The sequence below is a fragment of the Microcaecilia unicolor genome, chromosome 6 (genome assembly GCF_901765095.1).
Source record: "Microcaecilia unicolor chromosome 6, aMicUni1.1, whole genome shotgun sequence".
NCBI classification, from domain to species: domain Eukaryota; kingdom Metazoa; phylum Chordata; class Amphibia; order Gymnophiona; family Siphonopidae; genus Microcaecilia; species Microcaecilia unicolor.
Window position 1 is genome coordinate 240,862,082 of NC_044036.1, and position 27,054 is coordinate 240,889,135.

General features: G+C 45.3%; 1 protein-coding gene across 1 annotated transcript in view; it reads left to right on the plus strand.

Moving 5' to 3' along the window:
• Positions 1-27,054, plus strand: part of RABL6 (RAB, member RAS oncogene family like 6) — a 412,427-nt gene that overhangs the window by 13,182 nt on the left and 372,191 nt on the right. Inside the window, exon 2 of the mRNA XM_030206942.1 lies at positions 18,066-18,200. Within this exon, the coding sequence (XP_030062802.1) occupies positions 18,066-18,200 (135 nt within the window). The remainder of the gene's footprint in view (positions 1-18,065; positions 18,201-27,054) is intronic.

Below are 27,054 nucleotides of genomic sequence, written 5' to 3' on the forward strand. Positions count from 1 at the left end.
TTTCTGAGATTTAACAGACTGTTAGACAGTGAAAGAAGAATTCTACAGTCAGAAGACAGTGTATTTCATGTTTCAGTTTGAACTTTTTGAACTGTGTTTTTCTCAAGTTTGATGTTGTATGTTCGGCTGTTGCCACATTGTGGAGGAGTGGCCTAGTGGTTAGGGTGGTGGACTCTGGTCCTGAGGAACTGAGTTTGATTCCCACTTCAGGCATAGGCAGCTCCTGGTGACTCTGGGCAAGTCACTTAACCCTCCATTGCCCCATGTAAGCCGCATTGATCCTGCCATGAGTGGGAAAGCGTGGGGTACAAATGTAACAAATAAAAAAAAATTGTTGTGAGGAGGGTGTTCTTTTCTCCTTTTCGTCTGCTTTGGGATGCGACCGATACTGAAGTGCCAAGGAGCTGGACGTCCAGGGTCACTGCTTGTTCTTCAGTGTTCTCTGTTTCCACCTGCTGGTACGCGGATACAACCCACCAGTTCCTGGATTCATCTACTGCGACTAAAGGAAAGAAAATGATCAGGTAAGACCTAATTTTACCTTCTCCATTGAGAATACTGACCATTTAACCCTACTCTCTGTTTTCTTTTAACCAGTTTTTAATCCTATCCCATGACTTTCCAATTTACTCTGGAGTTTTTCATGAGGTACTTTGTCAAACGCCGGCTCACACAATATCAGCCGGCTCACCTTTATCCACATGTTTGTTCACCCCTTCAAAGAAATGTAATAGATTGGTGAGGCAAGATTTCCCTTCACTAAATCCATGTTGGCTTTGTCTCATTAATCCATGCTTTTGAATATACTCTGTAATTTTGTTCTTTATAATAGTCTGTACCATTTTGCCCTTCACTGACGTCAGGCTCACCGGTCTATAAATTCCCGGATCTCCTCTGGAACCTTTTTTAAAAATCGTCGTTACGTTGGCCACCCTCCAATCTTCCGGTACCACGCTTGATTTTTAAATTTTTTTTATTTATCCTTTTACTTAATTACATTCACATTTATCACATAAATGTAAGGAAAAACAGAAATGAATATAAAGGAAAAAGAAAACATTTTCTCTCATCAATATATCTAATATAATAAAACGCACCGTGAACGTTCTGAAGACAACGTTCTGTGAAGTCGGAAGCTTGAAGCCGGAAGCCTGAGTTCTGAGGACAACGTTCTGTGAAGCCGGAAGCTTGAAGCCGGAAGCCTGAAGCCTTGAAGCCTGAAGCCTGAAGCCTTGAAGCCTTGAAGCCTTGAAGCCATCTGACGTCACTCCCAGCCACGTCTCTGCCCCAACGTAACCAAGCAACGAAATGCGACGTTACAAGGACCAATCAGAGAGAACAACAAGGTAAGAAGGGAGGAGCAGTCACTACCAGCAGCAACTAATTATCACAAAAACAAAGAGAAAAGAGGAGAACCGAACGGCTGATTATCTGAGCACGAACGAAAGCAGACGACCACCGCAAGGTAGGGGTATGTGTGAAAATTTGTAGATCTAAAAACAGCCCCTCACCATCTGAAACTTACCGCCCAACTGGTAGGCTTACCCGTGAGCCAGCCAGTACAGCCAGTACAAATCAGCGACCGAAGCACAGAAAACAGTAGGGAAACACGCGGAGCGTGTTTCCCTACTCCTCACCTGCCTACGATTTCTTTCACTGTGGGTGGAAAAAAGCTGCCACACAACCGGAACCCCTTTCAACAAAAACCGACCCCCCCCCCCCCCCCCCCCAAAATGTTGTCAAGAATTAAAATACAACTTTAAAAAAAAACCATTTTCAAAAACAGTTACATCCCTTTATATCAAACAGAAAAAAAACGTTAACAAAACCACATGCTAGCGCCCGTTTCATTTGTTTTGGAAACGGGCCTTTTTTACTAGTATTATATAATTGCCCACAATTGGGAGATCCAAGATCAGGAAAACAATCTCAAAGAAAATAAGAAAAACTCAAAATGGCTAATCTTACAATTCACATTTTCTGAGGGAGGAAGGTTAATCGGTAATTGCAGCCGGTACAGTGGTAACTAAAGGAAGTTGCTGCAGAGGGTTCTTCATCTGTGCTTTCAACTCCACAAACGCTTGTAATTTCTTAGGTTCAACAAATAAGTAATAAGGAAATAAAACACTTACAAGGGAATCGCACTAGGAAGGTCCCACCTAGGGCAATGATTCCTGGCTTAAAAGCCAAGAATTCACGCCTCCTAGTCTGCGATTCCCTTGATATGTCAGGAAATATATTCATCTTTGAACCCAAAAAACTATCAGCCATGTGTCGGAAATACAATTTCAAAACATTGTTCCTATCTAAATCAAAGGCCAAAGTCACTAATAATATAACTCTAACTGTAATTTCTGAATTTTCCAAAATGTCAGTTAAGTTCACATCTCTTTTCTCTGATAAAGAAAATTTTAAGGGAAATATAAATAACTTTAGACACCAGAGGGTGGCTATCAGAAGGTATTTGCAAAATATCAGAGAAATATTTCATCAACAGTTCAGTAGCTGATATATAGGATGTTATAGGAAAATGTATCATTCTCAAGTTATTTTTCCTTAATTGGTTCTCCAGAAATTCCAATTTTTACAAGAAACATGGCTGTCCATTACCAAATTAACTGATTTTCGTAGAGAAACCATTTCAAAGTCAAAGTCTCTATTTTTATATCTTGGACTTCCACTTTATTAGATAAGTATTAATATAAATTCTTTAACTCACATGTTTATTCCTGAAAAATTTTAAACATCTGAAGAAGAGAGTTATTCACACTCTGCAGCACTTCCCATAGTACGTCCATTGTGACATTATTGGCTTTACCAGATCCAATTTCTCCACAGAAACTGCTCCAGATATCTTCGGGGGGGAGGGGGGGGGGGGAAGAGCTCACTCTCCAATCCCCCAGTTGGTTTATTATCTGGAGTCGATGCTGCTCCAGGACCTCCTCGGGTCGCGTGAAAATCCTAACCCACTTCGGGCGTTTCCACTGACGACCTCCATAGCGAAGCATTACTGTTTCCGGGTCTTGGAGGGGTCGTGCCAGCAGGGGGACTCAGTCACTCCCTCTCCACTGAGATTCGGCGATAAAGCCTTGCTGTTCCCCGAAGCAGGAACCGATATCCCCGACGTTATGACCCCGAATCTCTCCAAAGTAGGCTGAGTAGTGTTGGGAACCCCAGCCGTGTTCGAGGAGGACAACACCACGGCTTTGCCTTTTCTCTTCCCCATTCTCTGGGGAGCGTGCCTATTTCAGGTATTCTGGTGTAAAACGGGAACTCAACTAACGCACATCCTCCCTCGACGCCATCTTGGATCCTCCTACCACGCTCGATTTTAAAGATAAATGACATATTACTAACAATAGTTCCGCCAGTTCATTTTTCAATTCTATCAGTACTCTGGGATGTATACCATCCGGTCCAGGAGATTTGCTACTCTTTGAAATTAGTCCAGGTTTATAGAGATTTAATTCAGCTTTGAATACCATTTCTGGCACCGGTATCTCTCCCAAATCTTCCTCAGTGAAGACGGAAGCAAAGAATTCATTTAATCTCTCTACGGCTTTGTCTTCCCTGATTGCCCCTTTTACCTCGGTCATCTAGTGGTCCAACCGATTCTTTTGCCGGCTTCCTGCTTTTAATATACATAAAAAAATTTTTTGCTATGTGTTTTTGCCTCCAACGCAATCTTTTTTTCTAAGTCCTTCTTTGCCTTATCAGTGCTTTGCATTTGACTTGCCATTCCTTATGCTGTTTCTTATTGTTTTCGGTCGGTTCCGTCTTCCATTTTCTGAAGGATTTTCTCTTAGCTCTAATAGCTTCCTCCACCTCACTTTTTAACCATGCCAGCTATCATTTGGTCTTCCGCCCTCCTTTTTTAATACGCGGAATATATATATGGCCTGGGCTTCCAGGATGGTATTTGTGAACATCATCCACGTCTGATGTAAATTTTTGACCCTTGAAGCCGCTCCTCTAAGTTTATTTTTTTCACTGTTCTCATTTTATCATAGTCTCCTTTTTTAAAGTTAAACACTAACGTATTGGAATTCCTGCATATACTTACTCCAAAGCTAATATCAAATCTGATCATATTATGATCACTGTTATCAAGCGGCCCCAGCACCATTACCTCCCGCACCAGATCATGTGCTCCACTAAGGACTAGGTCTAGAATTTTTCCTTCTCTTGTTGGCTCCAGTACCAGCTACTCCATAAAGCAGTCCTTGATTTTGTGAAGGGATTTTACCTCCCTAGCATGCCCTGATGTTATATTTACCCAGTCAATATTGGGGTAATTGGGCTTTATGGTCATCGAGGATTGTGAAGAGCGTTGTGGACCAGTGGCATCATCATCATTGAAGCTAAGTTATAAATGAGAGTTTGTTCGCCGGACATATGTGATTGAAATATTGCCTCTATCCTAGTGTATTGTAAAAGGTGTTTGTACAAGCACTTCATGAAAGAAGAGTGGAGTTTTTTTTGTGAAGACTAGTGATTGAAGACGAGTTTCTCTGAACATTTGAAAAAGTTTTTTTCTGTAAGAGATTTCTCTATGGTTTCTGAAGTCTTTTTTTTCTCCACATTTTCATGTTTGTATGGAACAGAACACCTTCAATACACGGAATTTTCAGTAGAATTTGTTGTGTGATTAGATAATTGAAATCACCCATTATTATTGTGTTGCCCAGTTTGTTAGCGTCCCTAATTTCCTTTAACATTTCTACATCCGTCTGTTCATCCTGGCTAGGGGGACAGTAGTGCACTCCTATCACTATCCTTTTTCCCTTTAAACATTGAATTTTAATCCATAGGGATTCCAAGATGTGTTCTGTTTCTTGTAGAATTTTTCAATCTATTTGATTCAAGGTCCTCCTTAACATACAGTGCTACTCCTCCACCAATTCGATCCACCCTATCACTATGATATACCGTATTTTTCGGACTATAAGACGCACCGGACCATAAGACGCACCTAGGTTTTAGAGGAGGGAAATAGGAAAAAAAAAATTTCCTTTTTCCCTCCTCTAAAACCTAGGTGCTCCGGTGCGTCTTGTCCGAGTTCGGGATCGCCCTCCCCTACTCACATCACGCGATGTTCTCTGGTGGTCTAGTGACGTCGGGGCAGGAAAGAGCCCCCTCTTTCCTGCCCAGCGCGCTGCTCTCCGTCCTCCTGTATGTTGCCTGACGGTCTCGGCGAGATTCAAAATGGCCGCCGAGACTTCAATTCTCGGCGGCCATTTTGAATCTCGCCGAGACCGTCAGGCAGCATACAGGAGGACGGAGAGCAGCGTGCTGGGCAGGAAAGAGGGGGCTCTTTCCTGCCCCGACGTCACTAGACCACCAGGGAACATCGCGTGACGTGAGTAGGGGAGGGCGATCCCGAACTCGGGGGGGAGGGCGATCCCGAACTCAGGGGGAGGGCGATCCCGAAATCGGACCTCGCTACCTTCGGACTATAAGACGCACCCCCCATTTTCCTCCCAAATTTGGGGGGAAAAAGTGCGTCTTATAGTCCGAAAAATACGGTAATTTGTACCCCAGTATGACAGTGTTCCACTGGTTATCCTCCATCCGCCAGGTCTCAGTGATGCCTATTATATGTAATTTTTCATTTAGTGCAATATATTCTAACTCTTCCATCTTATTTCTTAGGCTTCTGGCATTCACATATAGACATTTCAAGCTATGTTTGTTATTACTATTTACATCATGCTGAGTACTTGACAGTATTAATTTGCAATCTTTTGTCTGATTTTTACTTAAGGACACCTGATCTACTACGGTCTCTTTTGCAACCTCACTATCAGGATACCCTATCTTCCCTGTTTTGGTGATATCTTTGAAAGATACCTTATCCCGCACCATGTGCTTTTGAGCGATTGTTGGCCTTCCCCCAGTTTCTAGTTTAAAAGCTGCTCTATCTCTTTTTTAAATGCCGATGCCAGCAGCCTGGTCCCACCCTGATTAAGGTGGAGCCCATCCTTTCGGAATAGGCTTCCCCTTCCCCAGAATGTTGCCCAGTTCCTAACATATCTAAAACCCTCCTCCCTTCACCATCATCTCATCCACACATTGAGACTCCGGAGCTCTGCCTGTCTCTTTGGCCCTGCGCTTGGAATGGGTAGCACTTCAGAAGATGCTACCCTAGAGGTTCTGGATCTGAGCTTTCTACCTAAGAGCCTAAATTTGACTTCCAGAACCTCTCTCCCACATTTTCCTATGTCGTTGGTACCCACATGTACCAAGACAGCCGGCTCTTCCCCAGCACTATCTAAAATCCTATCTAGGTGATGCGCGAGGTCCGCCTCCTTCGCACCAGGCAGGCAAGTCACCAGGCGATCCTCATGTCCACCAGCCATCCAGCTAACTATATGCCTAATGATCGAATCACCAACTACAACAGCTGTCTTAACCCTTCCCTCCTTGGCAGCACTTGGAGACATATCCTCGGTTCGAGAGGATAGTACATCCCCTGGTGGGCAGGTCCTGGCTACAGGAGTACTTCCTACTTCACCAGGGTGATGCTCTCCATCTAGGAGACCTCCCTCCTCCAAGGTAGCACAGGGGCTACCAGACTGGAGGTGGGACTTCTCTACAACATCCCTGTAGGCCTCCTCTATGTACCTCTCTGTCTCCCTCAGCTCCACCAAGTCTGCTACTCTAGCCTCAAGAGAACGGACCCATTCTCTGAGAGAGGAGCTCTTTGCATCGGGCACACACATACGACATCTCACCAACTGGGAGATAATCATACATGTGATACTCAACGCAACAGATTGGATAGCACCCCTCTCGCTGCTGGACTTCTGATTCTATCTTAGCATTTTTGAGTTTTTCAATAAAACCTGCAACAGTATTAAGGATATTAGCCTAATATAAAAATGTCTTTTAGTTTATAAAGAACTAGTGGAACCCAGCCTGTTTCCTCAACAATGAAACGGGCCCTAGAAAGGCTCTCTTGTATGCGATTTTTTTTTCTTTCTCCCCTGCCCTGGAAGTAGTGCCCTGGGCCAGGGCTCATATGAGACCACTACAACTCTTTCTGCTGCAGCGCTGGACTCCAGTGTCGGAGGATTACGCTGTGCGCCTTCCCTTGGACCTAGCGGTGCGCAAGGCGCTGAGCTGGTGGCTGAGGACAGACAAGTTGTCCGCAGGGATGCCTCTTTTGATCCCGGAGTGGGTTGTCGTCACGACGGACGCCTCTTTGACGGGCTGGGGAGCCCACTGCTTGAGAAGGACAGCGCAGGGGCTCAACCTCCTGGAACTCAGAGCATTTCGGTTGGCGCTTTTGGAGTTTCTCCTGGTACTGGTGTTGAAGCCAGTACGGGTCCTGTCGGGCAATGCCACGGCTGTGGCCTATGTCAATCGCCAGGGAGGTACCAAGAGCGCTCCTCTAGCCAAGGAGTCCATGAATCTATGCCAGTGGGTGGAAGCGAACCTGGAACAGCTGTCGGCGGCCCACATTGCCGGAGTCATGAATGTCATGAATGTCAAGGCGGACTTTCTCAGTCGCCATACCTTGGATCCCGGAGAGTGGCAGTTATCGGCTCAGGCGTTCTTGGAAATCACGAAGCGCTGGGGCCAGCCAAGCCTCGATCTGATGGCGTCATCGGCCAATTGCCAAGTGCCGCGCTTTTTCAGCAGAGGACGGGACCCTCGATCTCTGGGAGTAGATGCTCTCCTCCAACAGTGGCCGACACAGGAGCTTCTCTATGTGTTTCCACCCTGGCCCATGCCTTCCTTTCTGCCCAAGATTGTTTCTCGCTTCCATGTGAATCAGCAGCTCTGTCTCCCATCCTTTCGTAGGGAGGACTACCCAAAGGAGTACTCTGCTCTCAAATATCTAGATGTGAGACGAGTCATCATCAGATACTTGGAAGTGACCAATGATTTCCGGAAGTTGGATCATCTGTTTGTCCTGTTTGCAGGTCCTCGTAAGGGTCTGCAGGCTGCTAAGCCTACAGTGGCAAGATGGGTCAAGGAAGCCATTGCAGCGGCTTATGTGGCCGCGGGGAAGGTGCCGCCTATCCGGCTGAAGGCTCACTCCACTAGAGCTCAGGCGGCCTCGATGGCAGAGGCCGGGTCCGTCTCCTTGGAAGAGATTTGCAAGGCGGCAACTTGGGCATCGGCTCATACCTTCTCCAGGCATTACTGCTTGACTGTGGCTGCTCGGGCGGAGGCCCGGTTTGGAGCTTCAGTGTTGCGGTCAGGGATTTCTATGTCCCGCCCTGGGTGAGTACTGCTTCGGTACATCCCACCAGTCTATGGATTGATCAGCATGATGATATGGAAGGTAAAATTATGTATCATACCTGATAATTTTCTTTCCATTAATCATAGCTGATCAATCCATAGCCCCTCCCAGATATCTGTACTGTTTTTATTCTGGTTGCATTTCAGGTTCAAGTTTAGTCTTCAGTTCCTGTTCAGGAGGACTTCGTGTTCAAGTTTTTTCAGTTGGATTCTTCAGAAGTTGAGACGATTTTGTGTTACAATGAGCTGCTGCATTCCTCTCCCCTCCATTTTACGGGGCTGGATTGAGACCTAAATTCTGCCGGCGCTCCCTTCCGCTTCGTGCGGCTGTAGGGCAGCTTTGTATCCCTCCCGCTTCGGCGGTGTTAGGGTCAGTCAGCTCCTCCCGCGGTTGCGGTTGCAGGATAAGCCAGATCCCCCCGCATCGGCGGGGTGGTGTCCCTCCCCCGCTCCGCGGGGATGAGCTGGACGGATTCCCCTCCCCCACGTGTGGGGATGAGCTGGGTTAATTCCCCTCCCCCGTTTCGGCGGTGGTGAGCTAGGCAGTGTGTCCCTTTGTGGGTGTAATTCTCTAAGTGCTGAGTCCTGCGGATGGAGCTTTGATATCGACATACTGAGGAGTTTCCGGCAGCACATGACCACATATAGGGAGGCAAAAGGATTGCTCTCTATGAAGATCCGCAACTCGCCCACTGGGCCCCGCCAGAATAAAATAACATCGTCGATGTATCTCTTCCACATGACCACTTTACTGTACCAGGGTGAATTATACACATATTTCCTTTCAAACTGGGTCATGTAAAGGCAAGCCAATGAGGGCGCTACCGTCGCCCCCATTGCTACCCCTTGAACCTGCGTATAAAAACAGTCATCAAACTCAAAATAATTGTGACATATGACAAAAGTCATCAGCTGTTTTAACACTTCAGTTTTAGAATCAGGTATGTGCATTTCAACGAAATAGTCACAGGCCAATTGTATGGCCTCATTCTGATGAATGTTGGTATAGAGTGCAGTTACATCCAGGCCCACCATGTAAAAGTCATCCCCTATCTGGGGCTCCATATCCTCCAATAACTGTATATAGTGCATGGAATCCCTAATATAAGACTCCGCCTGTTTTACCAGGGGATTAAGCAACATATCCATATACTTGGATAATGGCTCCAATACCGTATCCTGTGTGGATACTATGGGTTGACCAGGCGGGTATACTTTTTGTATTTGATATTCAGGCACAGGTAGTGAATGTATGGAATGAATGTGTGTTTTAGTTAAGTAGAAGTGTCAGATGTTTTATAGTGACACGATAGTGCAATAAAAAGCTTTTTGATATTAATAGCATACTGGAGTCTTTTTGTAATAGATTGATGTAGCCTACCTGGATGTTTCTGTATGAGGCTTCTAGGTTTGGTGTTATGTGGATTTTTGTTAGTTGTCGTTCCTTGGGTGATGTGTGTCTGTTGTGGTCTTTCCTCTCGTTTTGTTGGTGATGTCCATGTTTAGATAGTTTTCCTTTAGTGTGATGAGAGTCAGTTTGGTGGAGTGTGTAATGTTTGATCAGTCTTTGGTGATTTTATAGGGTGGGTATTGTAAACGGGCCCGCTGCTCCAGTATGGGGGGAGGAAGCTGCCTCCCATAAATACCCAGAACTTCACAAAACTGCCACCAGGAAATACTTCAAAAACTTTCCTTTATTTTCCAGATTCATAAACAAAACTTCACTCCAGATTAGAGACTTGCTTCTCAGGCAGGGCTGTTACACAATTACACAAAGACTTTGCCCCCTTCCTGGAGGGGAATGCATTAGTCCTTTGTGGTCTCAGTCAGTAGCAAACAAATAGTACTTGTCCCACAAGCAGGATTTCCCCTCAAGACAGTGTTAATCACCAAGCAGCCTTTACTTTCAGGAGGTTCAATACTTTTGGGACTTCCTTCCACCCAAGGTATTTCAGCCTGCTTCAGTTCTTTAGGGACCTGTCTTGCCCAAGGATTTTCAGCCTGCACTGCTCCTCTCCTCCTGAACTGAACCCCTCTTCCCACCAGGCAGCTCTCCTTCATAAACAAGCCTTCCAACTTCAGAGGTTCTCACAATGATCAGGTTTCAAAACAGGTTAGTAATTCCCCCACCACTCAGGGTTTCCCCAAAAGAAAACCAGGCTTCTCTACTTAAGCAGGGTTTAAATCAAAATAAATTCCCAAAACCATGTAGGTTTCCAAACCTTCAGGGGCTGCCTTCCTCAGCTTTCAAGCTCCCATTCCGTTCTGCTCTCTTCCCCTGCTCAGGCTGATTAATTCCCTCTTCCATCCAATCCTCCTTCTGCTTCTCAGCCCACCTCTCCCTATTACAGGTGGGCAGCATGATATACAGATTGCTGGTCCCGGGAACTGGCTCCTTCATTCACCCTCCCTCTTGTGGTCAGAGACGGTATATGGCCAGCTTGCCTATCCCCTGGGATCTCACTGCTAGGACTGGAAATGCATTCTGGGATATGTAGTTCATTGTTCTGCTGCTTCACTCTATGCATCGGGGATGTAGCCTTGTCACACACCCCCTCCCTCAAGAAATTGCGAGTCCCTTTGGGACCTTCCCAGGGATTCGCAATTCTAGACTGAACCCCCTGGAAACCCCAGGATCCTCCGTCCTTTCTTTTTACGCCTTCCTAGGCCGCGGCGTCTAATTTCTTCGCCCATTTTCCTGACCCATGGGTACACCCCCTTTTCCACTTTCAGTTTCTGGTGTACTTTCCTAAGGCCTGGTGTCCTTAGCACATCAGGGGAACTTCTAGTCGCTCTCTTCCCCTTTCTACCACCCGGGGCTGCACTTTTCCGCCTACTAGGCCCCAATGGGTATTTGTGGGGTGGGTGTAGGGTCCTCAGTCTCCTTTTCCCTGAGACTCTTAAGGGCCTCCTATCCCTCTCCTTTGGTCCCAGAAAACCCCTTTTGGAACAGGTCTCCCCCCAACCTCTGGGTGATCTAGCATCCCCCCTGGCACCCTTCCTGAGCCGGTGTCCCCCCTCCGGGAACTCTTCTCTTACCCAACTCTTCAGTGCAGTAGGTGGGACCTAGGATCCCCCCTTTCTTCTGGGGTCCGGGTTTTCCCCTCCCTTGGGCAGCCTTTTCCCTTCTCTGCTTGCCCTTCTGGGGTGTCTCACATCTTTTAACCCTTACACCACCTCTCCCTGTGGTTTTAACAGGGCCCTTCTGATTCTCCCTATCCTGATCATTACTCAGGGATAGGAGTTTACTTACTTTGACCCCTCCGGGGTCCTTCTTTCCCTCGAGCTTTTGCTGGAGGTCTAAAATGCAGGATTTTGCTTCCTGAACCTCCCTTAATCTCCTCTGCCCATCCTGGAAGAGGACATCCACTGCGAGGGTCAACACTCTGCACCTCTCCTCCAGGGCCACCCTGCAGCTTTCTGCCCTTTCTGTGGTTTCCTTGGCCTGCAGCCTCTCAACAGCCCACTCAGCTGCCCCCTGTGCTTGAACCCGTTGCAACTCCTTTATCTGAGTTTCCAACTCAAGGTTCCTCTGACTAAGGTACCCTACCCTTTCTTGGGCTGCCTGCATCTCCACCAATAACCCCTCTATCCTTTGGGTGTATCCCTTGTGCAGGTCTTCTATCTGGATTACCTTCTCCCTATTAAGCTCATTCAGGCCCCTGGCCTCAGCTTGGGTCTACTGCAATGCCACAGTTAACTGAGCCACCGCTTCAGTATGTCCCTGCTGCGCTTTCCTGTTGGCCCTTCAATTCTCCCAGTCCAGCCTTTACCTGGGTTAAGATCCCCCTCAGCTCTCCTATAGCTGTTTGCTGTAGTTTACCCATCTCCTTAACACTCTCCTGCCTCTTAGCCAACTCCATTTCCCTCTGCTTCACCTCCTGCTTGGCTTCTTCTACTTCTGCCTTTACAGAGGTGCCCTTTGCTTCTGGAGTAGAATCAAGGCTTGCTGTTCCCTTATACTTTCCCTTAGGGCCTCCTGCTTTTTTTGCCATTCTAGGCGAGCATTCCGGAATTCAGCTTTAACTAGGTTTACTCTCTGCTCCTGGTCCAGTTGCAACTTGTCTGTGAGGTCCCTTATCTCTTGCTCATGTGTGGACTGCAGCTTAGCTACTCGGGTCTCATTTAAGGCTTGGGTCTCTTTCAGGGTGGCTGTAAGATGGACAACCTCTGCTTCCCTTAGCTTACATTCTGTGAGCAGCTCAGCCCTAACCGTGGCTAGCAGTGCCTCACAGCCTTCCTTCTGCTTAAGGGACTCTGCCTGTTTGGCCTCTAAGGCCTGCACTGAAGCAGCCATTTCTTTCTTACATGCTGACTCGAATAGGACCCATTTCTGTTCAGTCTCGCTCAGACTAGTCTCCAATACCTTATGGGACTCCTCCTGCTGCTGTATATTGCCCACTAAAATTACCATCAGTCCCTTATTAAGTTCCAGAACCTCCCTCAGACGTTGCTCAGGGTACTTACGGAGTTTCCCTGGTTTACATAGGGCCTGTAGCTCCCATTCTACCTGCCAGATACTCTCTTTAAGGGATTTTAACAGCGGGTTCTCATTCTCTTGATGGGCTTCCTCCTGGAGCTTTCTACCAAACTCAGGGTTATCGTTGGGAGATTCCTTTAATCCCCTTTCCAGGGTGATTGACTTACTACCTTCTATTCCCTGGGTTTCCCAGTATTTCTCCCTTGGGGCAACTCTCCCTGGTTCCCTACCACATGGAAATACTGCCAGTTCCTCCCCGTAGCATGGGCAGCCTATTTTTTCTTCAGCTGTCTCACCCCACTGCTCACAGTACATTGACTTCCCCTACACAATCAGGACTACTTTTTATCCTGTCACCTGGGAAGTTCTCACCCGGGCCTACCCCCCCTTTCCTAGAGGGTTTACCCTTCTTACCAGGACCACCACTATCCTGCAGCTGGGGTTTTCCTTTCTCGTCCAGGCACCCCTCCTCCCTCTTGGCACTGTTCAGGTTTGTGGCCTCCCCTCTCCCTGGGACATTGGGTGCTTTCCCTGCAGCGGGTTCCTCTTGACCCTCTTCCCTGCAGCCACCCCTTTCCCCTTGGGTACCCGGCCTAACCATGAAGCCTGCCCCTGAGGAATGGGTCACCTCCAGACCCATGGCCTTTGGGCTTCCTCTCGCCTGCCATGTCACTTAACCCCCCCCCCCCCCCAACTGACTGTAGGATTACCTATATCCTCCCAGTCTCCCAGTTCATCCTCTGAACTGATTACTGCCAGACACCACTCTCCAACATGGCCTATTTCCCCACATTGGTAACACACTGGCTCAACCTTCTTCCTTCTCCTCGGGGTCCTGTCTTCCCAAGATACCCCTTCAGGCTTTAAACATAGTCCCAACAGTCTCTAAACAAATCCCTCTCCAAGTCCCAGAACCTGGATCATGGTGTCCAACTTTGCCATGTCCATTTCTTCTGCTGGCGACTTGGGCTCCGGCTCCTCGGGCCTCTGGACTTTCCTCTCCGGTCTGACCCATCTCGGCCTTCCCATGGCTCCGACGTCCTCCTGCACCGTCTGCTGGGATATAGCCTGCAACACAAGAGAAGACTCCAAGTGTGGACTGTCTGTTTCCCTGGTCCTACCCTTGCTCTATTTCTTAGCTTCTTGGATCCACCCTCGCCTCCCCCCTAGGTACCCTTTACCTGGGTAGGCGAGTAATGCGCCTTATCAGTGTTGGCCCCCTCGATGGGCTTCAGGAACCTCCATGGCTTGCATCTGGGTCCGTAGGGCTTTTAGGAGGGGCCCTTATTGTTCCTTGGATGCTTTCCCAAATTGATGTAAGACGTGCTGCGAGCTCTCTTGCTGCTTCTCCTTGGCAGTGAGGAAGATCCTGTGAAGCAAACACACACGACCCAAGTGCGCTATCTTTTAAGCGGGTCCCCTTTTACTCTGCCTGGGTTCTCCACCCTTTGGTTTCTCTTCCCTTACCCTGCTCCTTGTACAGCCTTGGTCCTCCTAGGTACAGCTTACCTGAGGTGCCTGCTGGTCTGCGCAGTAGTAAAGGCCCACCAGGGTCCTCTGTCCCCTCTTATCCGTGTGGATCACAGTTTAGGTCCCATCTGAGATAGTGCCATTGTAAACGGGCCCGCTGCTCCAGTATGGGGGGGAGGAAGATGCCTCCCATGAATAGCCAGAACTTTACAAAACTGCCACCAGGAAATACTTCAAAAACTTTCCTTTATTTTCCAGATTCATAAACAAAACTTCACTCCAGATTAGAGACTTGCTTCTCAGGCAGGGCTGTTCTGCCTTGCTTAGTACATCAACTAATTACACAAAGACTTTGCCCCCTTCCTGGAGGGGAATGCATTAGTCCTTTGGAAATCCCTGCTTTTGTGGTCTCAGTCAGTAGCAAACAAATAGTACTTGTCCCACAAGCAGGATTTTCCCTCAAGACAGTGTTAATCACCAAGCAGCCTTTACTTTCAGGAGGTTCAATACTTTTGGGACTTCCTTCCACCCAAGGTATTTCAGCCTGCTTCAGTTCTTTAGGGACCTGTCTTGCCCAAGGATTTTCAGCCTGCACTGCTCCTCTCCTCCTGAACTGAACCCCTCTTCCCACCAGGCAGCCCTCCTTCATAAACAAGCCTTCCAACTTCAGAGGTTCTCACAATGATCAGGTTTCAAAACAGGTTAGTAATTCCCCCACCACTCAGGGTTTCCCCAAAAGAAAACCAGGCTTCTCTACTTAAGCAGGGTTTAAATCAAAATAAATTCCCAAAACCATGTAGGTTTCCAAACCTTCAGGGGCTGCCTTCCTCAGCTCTCATGCTCCCATTCCGTTCTGCTCTCTTCCCCTGCTCAGGCTGATTAATTCCCTCTTCCATCCAATCCTCCTTCTGCTTCTCAGCCCACCTCTCCCTATTACAGGTGGGCAGCATGATATACAGATTGCTGGTCCCGGGAACTGGCTCCTTCATTCACCCTCCCTCTTGTGGTCAGAGACGGTATATGGCCAGCTTGCCTATCCCCTGGGATCTCACTGCTAGGACTGGAAATGCATTCTGGGATATATAGTTCATGGTTCTGCTGCTTCACTCTATACATCGGGGATGTAGCCTTGTCACAGTATGAAGTAATGTTCTGTGAGTGGGATGGATAGTGCTAGGTGGATCAGTGAAAGGGAGTAGATTACCAGAAGTATTTTGATTGTGTTCATTTTGGTGCCAATTTAGGATATATAGGTTACTCACAGTCAGATGCTCGGGAGTGAAGTCCTGGACACCTATAAGTTATTCAGTCATACCAGCTCTTAACGAGCATTAACCAGCTCTTAACTGTGAAACTCAGTGAGACAGTTGTCAGACTTGGTCGATACGCTCCCTCTGGAGTAGGCTGAGCCTTTTCGCCAGTTGGTCAAACAGCAGAAGGCGTGTTGAAAGTTCTTGGCCAGGGGCACTTATGACACTTTTCATGTGGTATCCAGGATCTCTGCATAAATGTCAGACCGGATGATGCGGATCGGCGTCTACCCACATGTGAGAATATGAAGCCTTCTGTCCTCGGAGAATACCTGCTACAGGTATGTATTGTCGCTTGGTAAACTATTAGAAAGAAGGAAGAGGGGTAGATAGTTGTAAGGCTGAATCGGATGTATCTCTAGTTTTCTTTTTAAATCTAGTATTTATAGTGGAACCCAATATTCAATTTTAATAGTCTGCAGGCTGTGTTATAGGCCCATGGCAGTGAGTTTGCTATACCACAGACATTTTTCACACCTCTTCTAGACCCACACTTCTGTCTTCCACTCCCTGCCCCCTCTTTGGTTTCCCGCATCATATTCTTGTTCCACCCTCTGCTGGCGCTTCTGTCTCCCCCTGGGGACTGTCATTGCTCTTACTTCTTCTCACGCTGACACTATTGCTATGAGCTTTGCACAACACATAGCATTGGTGTCAGCATGAGAAGAAGTAAGAGCAATACCAGTTGTCGGGGGGGGGGGGGGGGATAGAAGTGCCAGTCACCATAGAGACGGATGGGAGGAGTGAAGTGCCAGTAACCATTGGAGGGATAACTGGGAGGGAGGGAAGAGAGTGAAAAGCTGGTAACTGCAAGGAGGAAGGAAGACTTGAAGAGCAGAACAAGGAGTAAGTGAGCACTGAAAAATTAGATGAGGGTGGGGGGAATTAGTGGGAATTGACACATGGGAAGGAGGAATTATCCAGGGGGTAACTGACCTAGATGGCAATTGTCCAGAGGATAATTGGTGGGTGGATATTGTCCAGCTAGGAATTTGCTGGATACCATACTGTGGCACATATTTTCCGTGACTGGCCAAACAGAGAATAGTAAAAATACCTGTCAGCCATTGCATAAGTATCTTACTCTTTCTGTTAAAAAAACAAAAACCTTAAGCAGTAATCCTAGTGGCTCCCCTTGTGGTTCATGCATATCATTGTGTGTATCCTGAAAACCAGACTGGCTGGGTGTGACCTGAGGATTGGATTGAGAATCTCTGGTGTAGAGGAGAGGTGGTGGGGGGGGGGGGGGGGGGCGGTGATATGATACAGATATTTAAAATAATACTTGACAGGTATTAATGAACAAATGGGGAACTGTAGAACTAGAGGATATGAAATGAAGTGGCAAGTAGGTACGCTTAAAAGTAACATCAGGAAATACTTAGCCGAGATTGGGTGGCAGAGCCGGTGGGGGGAGGTGGGGCTGGTGGTTGGGAGGTGGGGCTAGTGCTGGGCAAGACTTCTACGGACTGTGCCCTGAAAATGGCAGATACAAATCAAGGTAAGGTATACACAAAAAATAGCACATATGAGTTTATCTTGTTGGGCAGACTGGATGGACCGTGCAGGTCTTTTCCTGCCGTCATCTACTATGTTACTTTTACATAGAAAGGATGGGGAATGCCTGGTACACCCTCCTGGTAGAGGTATTGGGAACAAAAATATGATGGAATTTAAAAAAGCATGGTATGAACACAGATAATTTCCAATATAACAAGAGGATGGGATCAAACCAAAACAACTGACCTTTACACTTAAGATATAGACAGGTGTAATGCGCACAAAGCAGCATGTGTAATCCTAAACAGATGTATAGAGGAGGTAACCTATACATTCTGTATAGAGTGGCAGGTAAGACTAGCCACCTTGCTGGGCACACTAGATGGACAATGCTGGTCTTTATCTGTTGTCTATTTCTATGTTATATGTGCAAGTATTAAGTACAGAGCCCTGAGTGATGCCACACCCTTTTTTTTATTTTATTTTTTTAAAGTGTGTTTTTGTAAAGTGGCTCTACATACCACCCATGTGACATTGTCCTAGGTATTTTTAAAAAAGGCTTTGTGTTCATCAAACCTTTTGTAAAATACTTCACACATTTTTGGTTTCCCTTTTGTGACCTAGACAAAATTAGGCTTAAAATGTTGCTGAAGGTATCTTCTCCATTGCACTACACACATCTTTTCAGTTTAAGAATAGCCTTGAAATGAAAAGAATCGTGAGGAATCTGAAACACTGAAAATAATTATTTTAAGATTTGTGTACTTCATTGCTTTATAAAAACCTGATAACTTTTCAGGGCAGAATAATGGATTTAAACTGACCTTGCTTGAAAAATGCTGTTGATAGGCCATAATAGCAGTAATGTTAAAGCCATATGGGTTGATTTATACTGCCCGTGTTATACAGGGCCTCCAGAGAGATAATTTTATATTGGCTAGTTTGGCTTTTTGTTATATGCAAAGATTTCATGCAGCAGCCTTTGCAAGGTAATACAAATGATAAAATGTGTTAACCTATTCTTAATCTTGTTTGTTTTTCACTCCTTTCAGTGAAAATCGTGATCCGGGGGGATAGAAACACAGGGAAATCTACTTTATGGCACCGACTACAAGGGAAGAAATTTATTGAGGAGTACATTCCCACTCAAGAGATCCAAGTCACCAGTATTCACTGGAATTATAAAAGTAAGTATAGGAGAGATAAGGGGAAGAAGCTATGCTCCTACTTGTTTTAGCATAAGGATGACATTTGTGCTTATGAGCTATATTTTAGCATGAAGAGAAGATGAACACAGGTGAATTCCTAAACAGCTTTTGTTGCAGCTTTGAGTCACAAAATAAGTGATCATATTACTTGTAAGATAGTTGTGTGTAAAGGTCTTCTGCAAAACTGATGTCACAGTTCATTAGTGACGAGTGTAAAATCCAGAGAAATGAACTGCTCCAGTCACTTTTGTTTTTTGTTTTTTTTTTAATTTTTAGAGGTCTTTTTGGAATCTAAAATATATACAAGCAAAAATACAGGCAAGCACTTACAAAAGCACACCACATAAATCATCATAGTAAAACATAGAAACCAGTAGGATTAAACAAACTGTAATCAAACAGAGCACCTCTAGTCATTTAAACTCTCCCCCCCATTATAACTGCCCCCCCAACTCCTTAAGTATTGCCATACTTGGACAAACAGAAGGTCCATCAAGCCCAGCATTCTGTTTCTAATAGTGGCCAATACAGGTCACAAGTACCTGGCAAGATCCCAAAAAAGTACAATACATTTTATGCTGCTTATCCTAGAAATAAGCAGTGGATTTTCCCCAAGTCCATTTTAATAATGGTCTATAGACTTTTCCTTTAGGAAGCCATCCAAACCTTTTTTCCATAGCGTCCCACAGATCAATCCAGAGACTAGTCTGTTATGTCCCTCTACCAGCAGGTGGAGATAGAACTTCAGAGGTTTACTGTATGTGGACATGTGCAGCCATGTTAACCTCGGTGTTCTCTCTATCTCAGCAGGTGGATGGACATATCCTGTGCAGCTCTCTGAACTGAGATTTGCTCCTAGCTTGTTCCCACAGGATTAGTTGAGCTTGGGGGTCATGGCAGTACTTGGCAAGCGCGGGGTGCACCTGGTGGTGCCAGGTCCCTCCCCTGCCCCCTCCCTGCCTCCTGTCCCTGATGATATTCCAGCGCTTGAGCCTGTACGCCTGCCTCTTATTAAAAAAAAAAAAAAAAAAAAAAACGCTTTAGGAGCTGGGATTATGCTTGCACCTTATGAGGATCTTTCTCCTTTGCTTTTACAAGTGCGTGATGGTTCTGGTGAGTTTTTCCTGTAAATATGACCGGGCGTTCTCCGGTAGTGGATATAGGCAGCGAGGTCGGGTCCTGCTATGCATGGCTTTTGACTTCGGGCACTCTCTGGGTCCTTGGCTGGTCCGGTATGCGGGGCAGCTAGGGCAGGCCCTGGAGCTGTTGCTCTATTGCAGCCGCCATTTTGGTTTCTCTGCTTCGGCCATGTTAAAATGAATCCGAACAAACAGTGAGCCGCCGGGCTCTGTGCCCTCATTTAGCACAACCAGCCAGTTCCCGGTCGTCGCTGCGAGTGAACCTTAGCCTCTCCCCGCTGATAGCAGGGAGTTGGAAGCTTTGTGTGGTACGTCTCTGTGGCCTGGTCTTCCGCGCTTTTCCCTGCACACCGCCGTCACTGCTAGTGCCTCCTGTCACCTCGAGTCGTGGCTAATTCCTTGGGGACACCATTTAGTTTGGTGGGGGGTCTCCAAGACACAGCCCTTATGATTGTCTTCCGCCCTTGTAGGGGCGCTTTTCTTATTTTGGTATCTGTCGTCTCATGTTCTGGGCTCCTGCTGCTTTGAGGACACGATGGTCGTGGTTGATGCTGCTGGTTCTGGGAGTGGCTCGGCCCAGCAGCTAGAGCTCCCTTTTGGGCTGGGGCTGTTCTTCTGTTCCTTGTTGCCTGCCTGCTCAAATCCCCGCCTTTGGTTTGGGCCTGCATCATTTTATTTTAATTACTTCTTTTTGGGATGTGCAGCGCTGCCAGTGCTATTGCGATAGCTCTGGTTCCCGGGTCTCAGTCCCTTGGATTCTTTGCCTGGCAGTTGTTGATGGCATGCTGCTTCACCCCTCAGTGCTGTTGTCTTTGTCTCTCCACATGAGGTGTCCTTGAGTTCGGCTGTGGGGCCCTTTATGTGATCTATTTTGCTGGGGAGAGCAGCGTTTTCTCCTTTCTGTGCTTTAGCCTTTTCTGACTCTGTGGAATTAGTAGCCTAATTTCCTGGCTATACAAGATATTGGCGATGGGCAGCGTCATCCTCGATTTTCTATAGTGACATTATTGTGGTGGTTTTCGCTATCTACCATGTCTACTGCGTGTTGCCTTTGCAGTGCTCTTTCTCCTCTTTATGGGCAGTACTGGGGTACATGGGTGCTATCTGCGCTTTCTGGTCTGTGAGGGCCTGCTGGTTGTGGGTCTTTTGGTCTGCCGGTACAGTTAAGCCATGGCGTGGTCACATCCCCATAGCAGCTTTATTCTCCATTTTGGTTGGCTGTCCTTTGGAAGTGTATTACTTCCTCCCGTTTCTTAGCCCTCACAGGAAGGGGGGAAGCATAGGAAAATAATAATAAGAAAGAGAACTTAGACTCCATTAGGCGCAGCCAATAATTACCTTTAGTGATAGGGTAGATAGCATTGGAGGAGGGGTAGCACTGTATATTAATGAGAACCTTGACTCAGATAGGCTGCAAATATTGCAGGACACAAAACCCGTATTGGAATCTTTGTGGATCAAAATTCTATGTGAAAAGGGAAACAAAATGGTGATAGGAGTGTACTACCGTCCTCCTGGCCAGGACGAGCAGATGGACGCAGCAATGTCAAAGGAAATTAGAATCAAATAAAATGGGCAATGTAATAATGGTGATTTCAATTATCCGGATATAGACTGGGTTAATGTAACAACGGTACACGCCAGGGAGATAACATTTCTTGATGAAATCAAGGACAGCTTCATGGAACAGCTGGTTCAGGAGCCAACAAGTGAAGAAACAATACTAGACTTAATAATTAGTGGAGCACATGATCTAGTGCAAGGGGTAATAGTGCGAGGGCCACTTGAAAACAGTGATCATAATATGATCAGTTTTGATATTGGCATTGAAGTAAGTGAACATAGGAAATCAAATACACTAGCGTTTAACTTTAGAAAAGGTGATTACGATAAAATGAGAAAAATGGTGAAAAAAAGACTGAAAGGAGCAGCTCGCAGGGTAAAAAACTTGCATCAGGCGTGGATGCTGTTCAAAAACACCATCATAGAGGTTCAGGACAGATATATTCCGCGTATTAGAAAAAGAGGGAAAAAGACCAAACGTCAGCCGATGTGGCTAAATAGTAAGGTAAAGGAAGCCATTAGAGCCAAAAAACAATCCTTCAGAAAATGGAGAAGAGAACCAACTGAAAATAATAAGATAAAACATAAGGAATGCCAAGCCAAATGCAAAGCAGAGATAAGGAGGGCAAAAAAGGACTTTGAAAAAAAGTTAGCGTTAGAAGCGAAAATACATAGTAAAAATTTTTTTTAGATACATTAAAAGCAGGAAGCCGGCTAAAGAAACTGTTGGGCCACTGGACGAAAGTGGTGTTAAAGGGGCGATCAGGGAAAGCAAAGCCATAGTGGAGAAATTAAATGAATTCTTTGCTTCAGTCTTCACCGAGGAGGATTTGGGAGGGACACCGGTGCCGGAAAGGGTATTTGAAGCAGGCGAGTCAGAGAAACTAAACAAATTCTCTGTAAACTTGGAGGATGTAATGGGTCAGTTCTGCAAACTGAAGAGTAGTAAATCACCACGACCAGATGGTATTCATCCCAGAGTATTAATAGAACTGAAAAATGAACTTGTAGAGCTACTGTTAGTAATATGCAATCTATCCCTAAAATCAGGTGTGGTACTGGAAGACTGGTGGGTAGCCAATGTTACGCCGATTTTTAAAAAAGGTTCCAGAGGAGATCCGGGAAATTATAGACCGGTGAGTCTGACGTCGGTACCGGGCAAAATGGTAGAGGCTATTAAAAATAAAATTACAGAGCACATACAAAAGCATGGGCTGATGAGACAAAGTCAGCACAGATTTAGTGAAGGGAAGTCTTGCCTCACCAATCTACTGCATTTTTTTGAGGGGGTGAACAAACGTGGACATTGGGGAGCCGGTGGATATTGTATGTCTGGATTTTCAGAAGGCATTTGACAAAGTGCCTCATGAAAGACTCCAGAGGAAATTGGAGAGTCATGGGATAGGAGGTAGTGTTCTATTATGGATTAAAAACTGGTTAAAAGATAGAAAACAGAGAGTAGGGTGAAATGGTCAGTATTCTCAATGGAGAAGGGTAGTTAGTGGGGTTCTCCAGGGGTCTGTGCTGGGACCACTGCTTTTTAACATATTTATAAATGACTTAAAGATGGGAGTAACTAGTGAGGTAATTAAATTCTCAGATAACACAAAGTTATTCAGGTTTGTCAAGTCGCAGGAGGAGTGTGAAAGATTACAGGAGGACCTCGCGAGACTGGGGGATTGGGCGTCCAAGTGTCAGATGAAGTTCAGTGTTGACAAGTGCAAAGTGATGCATGTGGGTAAGAGGAACCCGAATTACAGCTATGTCATGCAAGGTTCCGCGTTAGGAGTCACAGACCGAGAAAGGGATCTGGAAGTCATCGTTGATAAGACGTTGAAAACTTCTGCTCAGTGTGCTGTGGCGGCTAAGAAGGTGCACAGAATGTTGAGTATTATTAGGAAAGGGATGGAAAACAAACACGAGGATGTTATAATGCTGTTGTATCGCTCCATGGTGCGACTGCACCTCGAATATTGTGTCCAATTCTGGTCGCCGCATCTCAAAAAAGATATAAAGGAATTGGAGAAGGTGCAGAGAAGGGCGACGAAATTGATAAAAGGGATGGAACGACTCCCCTATGAGGAAAGGCTAAGAAGGTTAGGGCTCTTCAGCTTGGAGAAAAGGCGGCTGAGGGGTGATATGATAGTCTACAAGATAATGAGCGGAGTAGAGTGGACAGATGTGAAGTGTTTGTTTAAACTTTCAAACAACAATAGAACAAGGGAACACAAGATGAAACTAGAGTATGGTAGATTTAAAACAAATAGATTTTCTTTACTCAGCGTGTAGTTGGACTCTGGAGCTCGTTGCCGGAGAATGTAGTGACAGCAGCTGGCCTTACGGAGTTTAAGGGGGGTTCGGATAGATTCCTGAGGGAAAAGTCCATTGAACATTATTAAAAAAATCATTTTGTTTTTTAAATTTTGGGTATTGCTGGGTTCTTGAAGCCTAATTAGTCACTGTCGGAGACAGGATGCTGGGCTTGATGGACTCTTGGTCTTTTCCCAGTATGGCAGTGCTTATGTGCCTTCACATTCTCCCACAGGAGGGCATTCCAGGCATCCACCACCCTTTCTGTGAAAAAGTATTTCCTGATGTTGCAACTTCAACTTATGACGTCTATTTCTACCTCTTCCCTATCTCTGAAAAAGATTAGTTTGTATATTACTACTAGTTAAGTATTTATACATCTGTATCATATCCCCCCCATCCCTTCTTTTCTCTAGGGTGTACATATTGAGGTCTTCAAGTCTCTTCCCATACATCTTTTGGCACATGCCCCATATAATTTTTTTGGCTTCTTCTGTATCACTTTGTCTTTTCATGTCCTTGGTGAGATATGGCCTCCAAAATTGAACACAGTACTCCAGATGAGGCCTCACCATTGACTTGTAAAGAGGCATTAAGCCTCTCTATGCAGCCTAGCAACCTTCTGGCTACACCCTCCGCCTTGTCACATTGTTTCATTGCTTTAAGATCCTCAGACACTATCACCCCAAGGTCCTTCTTCTGGTCTGTGCTTATCAACCTCTCACCCCCCTAGCAAATATAATGTTTCTATATCCCATGTGCTTCACTCTGTATTTCTTTGCATTAAATTTTAACTTATCAAAGTACCTCGACACAAACTATATTCATTCAAAATAATATAAAATTTAATAGAACAATGTACTCAACCTCACCCATTCACTCATTCATTCCTACCCATATTCCTTACTGTGATACGATAAAGACAGAATTACATCAAACAGTTTTGAGATTACACGTTAATTAATCGTTAAGTCTTTTGAATTAGATCCTCCGATTCGAAGGCAAAGTCACTGTTACTCAAGTTGTTACACCCATGGTTATGTGATCTCAATCAACCTTCTGAGAGAATCTGGTGCTGCATAACCCGTTGGTTTATAATCCAACTTTGTCAAGCAAAATAAAGTACTTAACATCCGACGACAGTCAGTTTTTTAAAGTAACACTTATTTCAATCGACTGTGAAATCTTCCACATTATCGCTGCTCACACAAGTAAGGAAGTGATTAAACCCTGTTCTGCTTCTCAATGCGGAACCACATTTCGAGATCTTCATGAGAAGCAATCTATGTCTTTTACCACAATAAACAAATGATGCATTAACTTATAATTTCATAAACTTTACACAAAATTATATGGGTATTTATCGTGTTAAGATAACTGCCAGTATGGGAAGGGGGAGCAGGGGAGGAATGCTGGGTATCTCTAGGGGTGGGGGAGAAGAAGGGAGGGGGGGAAGTTGAGAGGTCAACCTGAAAAAAGGAATAGCAACTTACTGTATGAGGTGGCTGGCTTCAAAACTCACCATAAATATCTTAAGTACACGGTGGAATATAGTACAATAGGAGCGTAATAGGGATTATGTCTCAAACAACAAATTGCATCAAAGTAAACACAGGCCTAGTAGGGAGACGGGGGGGGGGGGGGCTATAAGAAACAAGGCCCTTTGTCTGGATACTTAGTTGCATAAAGGCTCATAAACTCGTTATGTAATGGAATGACATATATTCTAGGTAGTGACACTCTAACAATAGGTTGGATGTATACACACTGGAGGTAGGGTGGATGGTGGGGTAGGATATGGAGGGGAGGAAAATGTTAAAATATTGCTGATAGTTTGTTATCATGATCGGATGTTATGTTCGCAGTGTCAGTTGTATTTGCAGTATCTTGGAGATCATTCTGATATAACATCAATAAAAATGAAATATAAAAAACTTAACACAAAATTACCCATCCTAAACCAACAATAAGCAAACACTGTACCGGGGGGACTAGCGTCCATCAGATGTTGACCTAACACCAAATTCCAAGTGGATATCCTGTGAAGTAGTTGGGGAGGTTTAAATAGACCAGGTCTCCTCAGGTAAAAAACACACCTATCTTATGCAGCCAATCACCATTCTACTTCAAGGTTTAGCCTGCTAGGAATAACTGTGCGCCACATAAATATAAATCTTTGTTCAATGTTCAACAATACTTCTCTAATGTCACCCCCCTCTTTTCAGTGTCACCTGCAAGAGCGCCGCAAAGCAGTTCACCATGTTGGGCCCTAATTTCATCCTGTTCAATTTGTTCAGAAGGCTTTGAGAAATAGTGTCACGGGCTTTGCTGAAGTCCAAATAAAGCACATCTAGCACGTGCCCTCAATCTAGTTCTCTGGTCACCTATTCAAAGATATCAATCAGATTTGTTTTATGTGATTTTCCTTTGGTAAAACCATGTTGCTTTGGATGGCTGAGGTTTGAATGGTGGGAGGATTTTATGCAGTGTTTTTTGTATTTTTTTTTTTTTGGTTACATTTGTACCCCGCGCTTTCCCACTCATGGCAGGCTCAATGTGGCTTACATGGGGCAATGGAGGGTTAGGGTAGGACGTCTGTTGTTGGTCAAAGACCGAAGGGTAGGGGATAATCAGACAGGCAAGATAGGAAGGGGTAGCAGTACCTTGTGCGTTAAGCCTGAGAATTTTGTATTTGATTCAAAAATCAATAGAAAGCCACTGGAGATGATGCTGGAGTGGTGATACATGGTTATAGCACTTGGTGTTGCAAATTATGCGGGCAGCAGTATTCTGAAGCATTTGGAGATGTTTTAAATTGGTCTTGGTGATACCTGCATAAACAGAGTTGCAACAGTCATAGTGGGAGTTAATGTAGGCATAGGAAAGGGAGCAAAGTGATGCTGAGTCTACCATACTGCGTACTGATCTAAGATGATGGAGGAAGTAGAAACCCGTTTTCATGACCTGAGAAATTTGAGGGGCGAAAGTCAACTCTGAATCCAAAATAATTCCAAGATAATTGAATGAATTGACGGGGGTAATCTGTCTATCAAAAAGGAACGGAACTGCTGTAGGAAAAGGAGAAGATCCTGTCACCCAGCTGGCCACATTTTTTTTTCCAGGGTTTAATACAAGATGATATTGTATCAACCAGTTAGCAACTTCTCGCAGGCAGTCTTATAGAGGTGATAAGTTAATAGTGGATCTGTAGTGAACTAGAGAAAATCATCAGCGTAAAAGTAGGCACCAATATCAAAAGTCTGAATAAGCAATGCCGAGGGACTGACAAACAGATTGAAAAGAGGGCAAGAGGACAGAACACTGGGGAACCCTACATGAGAGAGTACATGGGGCAGAAGTAGATGTAGACTGAACAACTGCGAAGGAGTGGTGTTCCGCAAAAGAAGTAAACCATTTAAGGACAGTACCCAAGATAACTAGAGAAACCAGATGTTAAGGCAGAAGAATTTATGCTGTAAATTTTAGTGATTTTTAATGTAATTGTGGTGAATGATTACAGATTTTAGGTTTGATTGTAATTTGCCTTGAATCTCATGGGTACTAAGTAGAATATACATGCCAATTAAATTTACTGCAGCAGTAAAATAGCCAATTTTCCATTTTTGTATTAATGGCCGTGCACTAATAATTCCATTAGCACGCGACCATGGTACACCATTTTAAAGCTGTGCTAGATACATGTTCGTGCGTAATGCAGCTTAGTAAAAGGTTCTCTTAATCTTTAGAGACAGATCATCTGTTCTTTGGGTTGGGTTTGGTTTGCAGTGCTAAAAATCTGGTTAACCTTTCATATTCAATTT